The 9,499-nt window shown below is 55.0% G+C and overlaps 4 protein-coding genes across 4 annotated transcripts; 1 reads left to right on the top strand and 3 right to left on the bottom strand.

Annotated features, from left to right (window-relative positions):
- Positions 1-297: 297 nt before the first annotated feature.
- M409DRAFT_20883 (uncharacterized protein) lies at positions 298-1,311 on the bottom strand (the record flags this gene model as incomplete). Its single annotated transcript, XM_033805602.1, has 1 exon — positions 298-1,311. The coding sequence occupies one exon, from the start codon at positions 1,309-1,311 to the stop codon at positions 298-300; it is 1,014 nt and encodes a 337-aa protein (XP_033669759.1).
- Positions 1,312-1,994: 683 nt separating this feature from the next.
- M409DRAFT_20882 (uncharacterized protein) lies at positions 1,995-3,875 on the bottom strand (the record flags this gene model as incomplete). Its single annotated transcript, XM_033805601.1, has 5 exons — positions 1,995-2,308; positions 2,361-2,400; positions 2,455-3,173; positions 3,223-3,717; positions 3,776-3,875. The coding sequence occupies 5 exons, from the start codon at positions 3,873-3,875 to the stop codon at positions 1,995-1,997; spliced, it is 1,668 nt and encodes a 555-aa protein (XP_033669758.1).
- Positions 3,876-4,128: 253 nt separating this feature from the next.
- Positions 4,129-5,088, top strand: M409DRAFT_65233 (uncharacterized protein; the record flags this gene model as incomplete). Its single annotated transcript, XM_033816419.1, has 1 exon — positions 4,129-5,088. The coding sequence occupies one exon, from the start codon at positions 4,129-4,131 to the stop codon at positions 5,086-5,088; it is 960 nt and encodes a 319-aa protein (XP_033669757.1).
- Positions 5,089-5,306: 218 nt separating this feature from the next.
- Positions 5,307-8,871, bottom strand: M409DRAFT_20880 (uncharacterized protein; the record flags this gene model as incomplete). The annotated part of the gene is made up of 3 exons (XM_033805600.1): positions 5,307-7,221; positions 7,280-8,756; positions 8,811-8,871. The coding sequence occupies 3 exons, from the start codon at positions 8,869-8,871 to the stop codon at positions 5,307-5,309; spliced, it is 3,453 nt and encodes a 1,150-aa protein (XP_033669756.1).
- Between the last annotated feature and the right edge of the window lie 628 nt (positions 8,872-9,499).

Below are 9,499 nucleotides of genomic sequence, written 5' to 3'. Positions count from 1 at the left end.
TTACTCGTGTTCGTGCGCGATAGATCGAGAAACGCCGCCGGCGAGCCGTAGTCGAAGCGTAGATTCGCTAATAGAAAACGCGGTAGCATACTTACGTTTCGAGGTATATAGATTATTCTTATAAGCAGATATTACGTCTAGTATACGCTGCTCGAGATCTATAAAGTAGAAGAGTTAAAAGTTAAGCGTGTCGCGAGAAATTAAAAGAAAACGCGAAAGTGTCGCGGATCCGTGCGCAGCTTCACCGTCTGCGCAGCTTCCCCATCAAGTACGTTAATGGAGCAGGCCTGAGTGCTACTAGAAAGGCATGGCGGCATTCTGCTGTACGAACCCGTTAATGATGCGTTGCTGCTGCTCTGCCGTCTTAATGGCCTCAGCAGCACGTCGATCAGCTGCTTCTGCGCGCTTTTCGGCTGCTTCTGCGCGCTTTTCGGCTGCTGCAACAAGCAGCTTTGCCTCTGCAGCCCGTTCCTCCGCCGCGGCCGCTCGCTTCTCTACTTCCTTGGCGAGCTCTTCTTGCTGCATCGCGTCCTTGAAGAGGTCGACACCTTCATCAAGCAGATCCTCAATCTGCTTGACTCTACCCTCTTTCTCCGTGACATCTGCCTGCAACTCCTCAATCTGGGCCTCCTTCGCCGCGACATCCGCTTGCAGTCGCTGGACGAAACCAAGAATTTGCTGTGCCTGAGTGTCGAGTGCCAGACGAAGCCTCTCCTCGTCCGACGAGGCGCTGATAGTGGCCATCAGGCTCTTGTACATGTCACGCATGCTCTTGTCCTTCTCGTCCACCAGTGCCCGCATAGACGCCAACTCCTCACTTCTCTTGTCGTTCGCCAGCGCATGTATCTTCTGATCCCCCGTGCGCCCCAGCTGCTCAGCCTGCAGCAATGCCGAAGTCCGTGCTTGTTCGTCCTGGGCAGCGACCAGCTTGCTCTCCAAATTCTCCTTGGCAGCCTTCATGTTGTGAATGTGACGCTTATGGTTGTCAATCTCGCGCTCACGAGCCTCGCTCGCCTTCTTGGCGTTTCGTGCCTCTTCCTTGAGCTCCAGCCAGCGTCTCTCGAGCCCAGTCATCGTGGGCTCGTCAACTCGCAGGCCGTCCAGAATGCGACGCAGCTCCTTATCCCGCCGGAAGTCCTGACGACCATGGTGTCCACGAGGTGGACCATGTCGTGACGGTCGAGATTCGTGAACGAGGGATGGTCGTCGCACCTCAGGACTGGAGGGCGGCGGCGTGTCGCCGTATTGCACACGCTTGCGGCCCATAATGATATCTCTCTGGTCGATCTCGGCCAAGCGACGTGCAGACATCGTCAAGGCAGCCGTAGGTAGAGTATGTTGTTTAGGGAAAGCTTCAAACAGAGCGTAAAGTTCAAAGACGTCCCAGGGAAACCGCGCTAGCCGCTAGCTCGTAAAGCTTATTTCTAAAAGAGGAAGGAACGCGGGTTCCCGTGACAGAAATCCCGTGATCCTGGTTCGCACCTGCAAGTATCCATATTGGCCATCTCCAGGTTTCGATCTGTCACAAATCCCAACTTGGTCTTCTCCAATGGCAGATTGCAATCGCCTCGCAGGGGTGATTCGTCGATCAACGAATTCGTCGGAAAGTGATAAATCATTTCTGCGTATCCCACTGACAATGGAGCGTTCACTTGGGATACCGGTAGGCCAGTCAATCAGTCTGCGAGTAGAGCCATGCTTGCCCATAGCAAACCGTGAAGATAACAGCTCGCTGCACAGTTCCCTGCACAGTTCCCTGCAGACGTCCTCTCCTTGCGTCTGCTGTGCGACCATACCTAGCGTCGTCTGGACTTACTCAATTTCGTCGGAATGAAGTTTGCGTCATTAACTAGCATTCGCATCGATTGCTTATCAGCCCTTGAGACAACCCGGGGTGCGACTCCATGCATGGTCGCTTGCGGGAGATCGGAGATCATCTGCTCTGGCACATGGAAACTGTTCTCTAAAACTGCGATCTTCACCAGCATAATATACTACAACTTCGCCTTCGCCGCACCCTTCGCCACCTCCTCTTGATACTTCGTCTTCAACAGCCTTCTCAAGATCTTCCCGCTCGCACTCTTTGGAATCTCCTGCGTGAACTTCACACCGCCCCTGAGTCGTTTGTGATTCGCGACCTTGGCCGCGAGCCAGTCGACGATTTCCTTCTCTAGAGATGGACTGGCGTCGATGCCTTGTTTTGGAACGACGAAGGCGAGGGGCACTTCGGTTGCCAGATCTTCGCGTTGGACGCCTAGTACTGCGACGTCGTCGATCTTGTCGTGGGAGGCTAGGAGACCTTCGAGTTCTGTATTCTTGTGGTCAGCTAATGTCCAACATAAGAACGGCAGTAGACTGACCTGCTGGTGGCACTTGGAAGCCCTTGTACTTGATGAGTTCCTGCTCCAAGGTCAGTAAACATGTCCAATGGTAGAGTCGGGACTTTCTACTCACCTTCACACGATCGGTGATGTAAAAGTTGCCATCCTTATCCTGATACCCAACGTCTCCAGTCTTGAAATAGTCATCATCGGTGAGCGCATTCTTGGTGCCTTCGACATTATTCAAGTAGCCCTTGAATACATTCGGTCCCTTCAACCACAACTCGCCAACCTCTCCTTTCGGCAGCTCCTTCTCCTCAGCGGACATGTACTTGGCGGTAATGTTCGGGAGAAGAATGCCGACACTGCCAATAGTGCTCTGCCAGCGGTCCCATGGCTGAGTATGTGTCGTTGGGCTGGTCTCTGAAAGGCCGTAGCCTTGCTTGATGGGCACCCTGATTCGTTTGTATGTTGCCTCGACCAGTTCTCGTGTGAGCGGCGCTGCACCTGAGTTCATCATTCGCAGCGACTTCAGGTTGTACTTGTCGACAATCGGATGCTTTGTGAGGAGGAGAACGACAGGCGGGACGACATACGACATGGTGATCTTGTGGTTTTGGACAATCTTACACCAAGCTTCGATGTCGAACTTGGGCATGACAACGCACTTGAATCCACGATATGCGGTTTGATGGATCAGGCATGTCAATCCGTAAATGTGGAAGAACGGCAAGAATGCCAGGATTGCGTCTCCATCTGGACTCTCTTTGCTCGGTTTCCACGAAAGCGGCTCCTCGCCGACTGTGATCTGAAGGGTGTTGGCAACGATGTTCCGGTGGCTCAGCATGACACCTGTACGACAATCAGCAATTGTTCATGAACTCGAATCAGACATTCCTACCCTTTGGCAAACCAGTTGTTCCACTGGAGTACACCAAAAACGCAAGGTCTTTGTCTGGGTTGACCTTTGCTCTTCTAAACCGTTGCGTGCCCGAGATATTCCTCACAGACGTGAAGTGCTTATACCTCCCCTCCGGATCGCGAGCGTCTCCAATCAACGCGATGCGATCCTGCGGTATGCCCACCTTCTTACAAGCCTTCAAAGCAACATCCACAAACGGAAGCTGCGTGAGAAGTGCCTTCGCTCCGCTATCCTTCAGTTGATATGCCAGCTCCTCTTCTGTGTACCCCGGGTTCGCTGGCGACACGATGCCGCCCGCCCAATGCGTTCCCCATGTCACGGCGGGAGTATCGATACAGTTCGGCGTGTAGAGGGCGAGGACATCGCCTTTCTGCCAATCCCAGAGACCTTTGAGACCCTTGCCAAAGTCAATGGCAGTGTCCTTGACTTGTTTGAAGGTGTAGGAACGATTTGAATCGGGATCGACGTAGAGGACTAATACATCGATTAGCATTGGCTGCGCAGGTCAAAAGCCGAATGAGGACAGCCTCACCTTTGTCGTCTGGGAACTCGCGATCCTTCCGTTCGAACAGGAACTGGAACAGACCGACGTCCGGGATGTCGAGGGATGGGTATGGGCTGGAGGTAGGCATTTTGGAGGGATTGCAGAACGGCAAAGGCCCAGAGAGGGAGAAGCGAGAGGTGCCATATCAACAACTCACTCCCGTCTGTGTAGCTCCATGTCCTCGGTCGACTTCCGCCGAGGCACGACATTCACTCGCCAGAAGGCTGGGCCGCCGGTTCTTGCCGACCCGGGGCCGGCAAGCGGAGTTAACCACGCGCCGACCGACTTAGCACATGTCGAAGACAGCCACGCTTGCGATTGACCACCTGAACACCACCAAGATGAACCCGTCATCGCTGCTCTTCCGCCGCTGCGTCGGGAGAGCATCAGCGCCGACCAGAGCCTCCCAGCGACGATGGGCTCAAGTCCACGATGTGCGCTTCTACGCCGCCCACCAGAACCCTTCGAAAGTCCAGGACAAATACAGACAAAAGCTGGATCAGAAGGCTAGGGAGAAGGGGCTGAAAGATGCCGAAGAGCTGCGAAGTGCGTACGCGGATAAGATCAACGAGTTCAAGAAGAAGGCTGTGGTGCCTGGTGTCAATGCTCCCCTCAGCGAACAACAGCCACCTCGACCTGAGAATGCGGCCGAAACGATCCCCTTCCAACCGCCTCCACCGCCGCAGCCTACGCAAATACCGCAGATCCCCAAGAGTGATCCACCCGTAAAGACCCTGTCGAGCTTCATCGACGTCGAGAAAACCGCCGAACTTCCCCAGAAAGAAATGGAAACAATTTGGCGGCTACGACACGTACGAGATGGACAAAGCCTGTGTGCAGTCATGCAAACAGAAACCTTCCGCCGAATAGCAGCGACAGCGAAGAAACATCCACAGTTCATCCTGCCCCTCCCACGAGAAGGCCAAGGCGCAGAAATCCACTTCCTGCAATGGACATTCCCCTCACCAACAACCGCCACAGTCCTCTTCACGCACCTCGCAGAGTTCAAACTCCGCGGCGAGTACGCGCAGCCGCACACGACAATCACACACCACTTAGATCTGGCGGATGAGAAGGGATTGGTGCTGTTGGAGGGCAGGGTGATGGAGAATAAAGGGATTTCGGTGGACGAGGGGAAGTTTTTGCTCATGACGCTGCAAAAGTTCTATGGGTTTGAGGCGCATACGGATTCGGCCAAGGCGAATGCTTCGAATCGGAGGAAACTTATGGAGCAGTTCAGTGGTGGGGATGAGAATTTCAAGGTGGAGGAGTTGCTTGAGGAGGCGGAGAAGGTGCCGTGAAGGGCTCATCGTCGCACACAACTTGGCAAGGAAAGGGAAATATAAGAAATAGAGCGTGTGAGAGGGGATGTACAATACCTGTACTCCAGTCAGTCACTGAGTTGACAATGTAAGAAGCTCAAGGGAGGGTCAAAGCTGACAGAAAGAAAGCAGATAGATACCCCAGATCCAATCCATCAATCACTCAAACATTAGATTTACCAAATAATCTATACCATCTATATCATCATCATGCAAACGCAAATGCAACCCAAAACAACAGCCCCCAGACTCCGACCATGCCCCACCACCTTCCCAGCAGCAGTAGCAGCAGACGTCGCAGTCGAAGAAGCAGCAGATCCTGAAGACGAACCACTCGAACTGCCTCCCGTCGTCGCCGCCGTAGTCCTCGAAGAAGAAGAAGAAGACCCAACCACAGTCGACAACGCAGCAGTAGTGCTCCTCCCAACCCCCACCAACGTCCCAGACGCATCACTAACCGCCATCCCATCGCCAACCGCAACTCCACTCCCACCAGGCGACAGCGTCGTCCCATCCACGACGAACGCACCAGATTGCCCTGGAACAGCACTAGCCGTGATGGTCAAACTCCCGAACGCTAGAGTCTGCGCGTCGCCGTCTCCTGCACTCGTTGCTGGGGAGAGGGTTGAGGTCCCCGAAGCACCGATCGCGACAAGACCGCCTGATATGTCGGCGCTGATCGTCTGGCCGTTGATCACGGCTGCGGAACCGCCGGGGGAGAGAGTCGTTCCGTCGACGACCATGGCGTTGTCGGTGCCTGTTGCGGGGGAGGCTGTGAGGGTGAGGCTGCCTGCTCTGAAGACGCTTGGGTTGGGGTTGGAGATGGCATTGAGGGTTTGCGTGGTATCGCCATTGAAGGCGACGAGGCCGCTAGAGCCTTGGCTGATCGTCTGGCCGTTGATCACGGCTGCGGAACCGCCGGGGGAGAGAGTCGTTCCGTCGATGACCATGGCGTTTGAAACGCCCGGCGAGGCTGTGACTGTGACACTCCCTGCGGCGAAGACGTTTGAGCCCTCGCCGCCTACGCGGTTCAGCGCTTGCGTGTTGCCGCCATCGATAACGACAGGACCCGCGGAGCCTTGAGAGATCATCTGCCCATTCACCACAGCCGCACTCCCGCCCTGGGAAAGCGTCTTCCCCGCAACAACAACTGCACCCGTGGCTCCAGGAACGTTGGCAGCTGTGATGGTCATATCCCCAGCCGCAAACACACCCTCATTGTTGTTATTCTGCGCAGCCGCCGGCGCAAACGCAGCAGTCTGCGAACCTACAACCACACCCGCCCCTGACGGGTCGGCGCTCACGGCTACCCCTGAGATTGTGGCTGCTTCGCCGGGGGCGAGCGTTGTTCCTGCTACGACGACGCTGTTGCCGGGGAGTTGGGTTGCTTGGATTGTGTTACTGCCTGCGGTGACTTGGGCTATGGATGGGGCGGGTTGGTTGTTGTTGTTGTTGGAGCCAGCTGGGCTGTTTTGCTGGTTGGATGGGCTGTTCTGGCCGTTCGGATTGCTCTGCTGGTTGGATGGAGAGCCTTGGTTGTTCGTGCTTGGGGTATCTTGAGGCGGGTTCTGGTTGCTGGGACTATTCTGGGCTCCAGGACTGTTTTGCGGCGCTGGTGATTCCTGAGAGCCTTGGCTGTTCTGAGGAGCTGGCGAGTTCTGGTTGCTTGGACTATTCTGAGGCGCAGGGGAGCTCTGCGCGGGAGTATTTTGAGAGCCAGGCGAGTTGGGATTCGTGGGTGAGTTCTGATTGCTTGGACTCTGCCCATTGCCGCCATTCGATGGTGACGGAGCAGGCGAGCCACCCGCATTGTTCGATTGAGGAGGGTTATCGTTTTTGCTCGGCGACGGCTGCTGATTGCCGTTCGTAGATGGCAGATTGTCAGATTCAGGAGCAGCAGGGCGACTAGTCTGCTGAGCTGCTGGACTCGTAGGCGTTGGTTTAGGCGAGGGGACGGTTACTTCACCTGCTGATGGCTGGGATTCAGCAGGCTGGGACGACTGGCCTTGACCTGGTGCTGGGGTAGGACTGGCAGGTGAGCTGCCGCCTCCTCCTGGTAGTGAGGGCTTGACTTCGTTGGCTGCAGCCGTGAGGGCGATTGGAGGGTCGAATCTGTGAAGCAAAACGTCAGTCAGCATCGCGTTCATCTTGGGATGATGTGAACACGAACAGCCAGTTGACTCCATTCTCATCCGCAAAACTGCACGTCTTCCACGCCTCCTGCAAGTCCAAAACCGGCGTGGGGATCGCCATGACCGGATTGAAGTTATCCCAAATCGTCGAGCACGCCTGTGGTGTGCATGTAGCGTCTACGCACGACGCTTCGCAGGGGTGAGCGCAGCTGTACGCACTGGCCGGAATCGGGTAGTTGAAGTCTGCAAAGTTGATTTGGGTCCCGGCGGTGGCGGATCTGACGTCCCCATTACCACAGTTGGTGCTGACTTGAGATGAGGCTAGGGTCATGATCAGGTCTTTGTAGCCTGTGCCGGGGCCGTATGAGAAGCCGTCGTATTGCGCATAGAGTGTCTGGAATGACACGTAAACGAAGCCGCTGGTCAGTGTGAGGCCATCGGTGACAACGGTTGGAGCAGGTGTCGTTGGCGAACCCGATGAGATGGCTGTTCGGTTGCTGCAGGAGCTCTGGTTGCCAGTGTCGACAGGAAAGTAGTACAATTGGACCGGTCCACCAGCAATCAAGCAAGGCCAGCTGGTGGCGTTGAAAGAGTTCGGAGCGAAATGAGAGGGATACCCGCATTCGTGGTGGAGTAGCCGGGCGTCGTTTGACTCGTGGCCGTTATAATCCCCAGTGAGGTTGCCATATCTGAACCAATCGTAGCAGAGTTCGCCAGTGTTGGGGGTGCCACAAGGCGGCGACAAGCTCGTCGTTGGTGTGGCTGTCACGTTGAAGAGAAAGGTCGATGGATACCCAGAGGATACGGTGGTAAGAGCTTGGGTCGCGGGCTTGATGTCGGCACGAGGCGAGCCATCACAGAGCCTGTAGGTGCTGGCGTCCGTAGGGTAGATGACAGTGGTATACGTGTACGTTCCATTGTAGACGGTCGAGGATTCCGTGATAGGCCAAGTACGATTGGCGACCGAGGCGTCGTAGAATGAGGACGATTCGAGTTGCTGGCTTGTGATGGCAGACCAGCACGATTCAGCTCTGGCCAGGTTTGGGTCGTTGCCGGTCCAGACCACTGGCTCGAACGTGAGGGAGCCGTTTAGGTATGAGAAGGGAGCATACTGAGTGACCAACACCCCCGTCCCATTGCCAGCGGAAGTAGTTGCATTGGGAGGCGGCGTGATTTGTGCGAGGTTGTGGATCGTCCCAGAAGCATGGTGTGCCGTTGCTGATGTGTTGGCGCCGTGCAATGATGAAGTTAAGGAGGTGCCGTCTGATGATGGAGAGGAGGAAACTCTGCTCGCGGATGAAGTAGAAGATACGCTGCTCGACAATGAAGACGAAGATGTGCTCTCCGAAGACTGCACGCTCGAAGAACTCTCAGAGGTCGTACTCGTCTGTGAGCTTCCAAGTCCTTGTAATATGAAAGCTCCAACTCCGTGCGAAGTAGAGCTAGTCGAGTTCGATGAGGTAGCGACCGACGATGTCGTGTTCGAAAACGACGAGGTCGAATTCACGAGAGATGCTTCCTCAGTATCAGTCCATGTTCAGTACCCTCGATCTGAAGAATGACACTCACCAGCAAAGACCTCACTCTTCAACAACACAGCCAAAACCGACAATCCCGGTCGCCACGCCATGCTATCTCACACAGTATCCAAAAGAGAAACCACACAGGATGCCCGGAAACAAGACCAAGATTGATGAACAAGGAAAGAATCTCACCTTCCAGTACAATAACGAAAGAATAGTAGTCCTCCAGCCGCAACAGCAGCATCAAACATTGCCACCAACATAGCGTCGTTGGTCGTTGTTCGTTCAGCTTGTCCTAGACACATTTCGGCTCTGTTAGTAACTAACCACACCCAAGGATAGCAGGCGAGCAAATGAAGCCGAAGATGATTCTCTCGCTTGCCCCTTGCGGCTGATGTATAAGCGGAAGCGAGAAGTCTGGCGGAGGGAAGACAACGTGCCTGGCGAGATCGCTCCAACCTTAAGTGTTTTTCTGTTTCAGCTCCGCTCTGCCCTACGGGTCTATGCAGGTTCGAGAAAGGAAGGTACCGAGAGCGGGAAGTATTCTCCGATGCTTCTTCGAGATGATGGTCGTGACTACTGTCGTTAGGGTTGATGGAGTATCTCCGTATGCTTTCGTGAGCTAGAGATGAAGATCTTCCTATCGCCTTGTTAGGAATCAACATACAGAACACACCTCACCTCCCCTCATCACAACCCATCCACCTTCCCCTTCCCTCCCCCATTCCCATCCCC

This window comes from Zasmidium cellare (assembly GCF_010093935.1).
Source record: "Zasmidium cellare ATCC 36951 unplaced genomic scaffold M409scaffold_11, whole genome shotgun sequence".
Classification (NCBI taxonomy): Eukaryota; Fungi; Ascomycota; class Dothideomycetes; order Mycosphaerellales; family Mycosphaerellaceae; genus Zasmidium; species Zasmidium cellare.
Note: the sequence above shows the minus strand (reverse complement) of the source record. Positions and strands in the feature narration are given on the sequence as shown.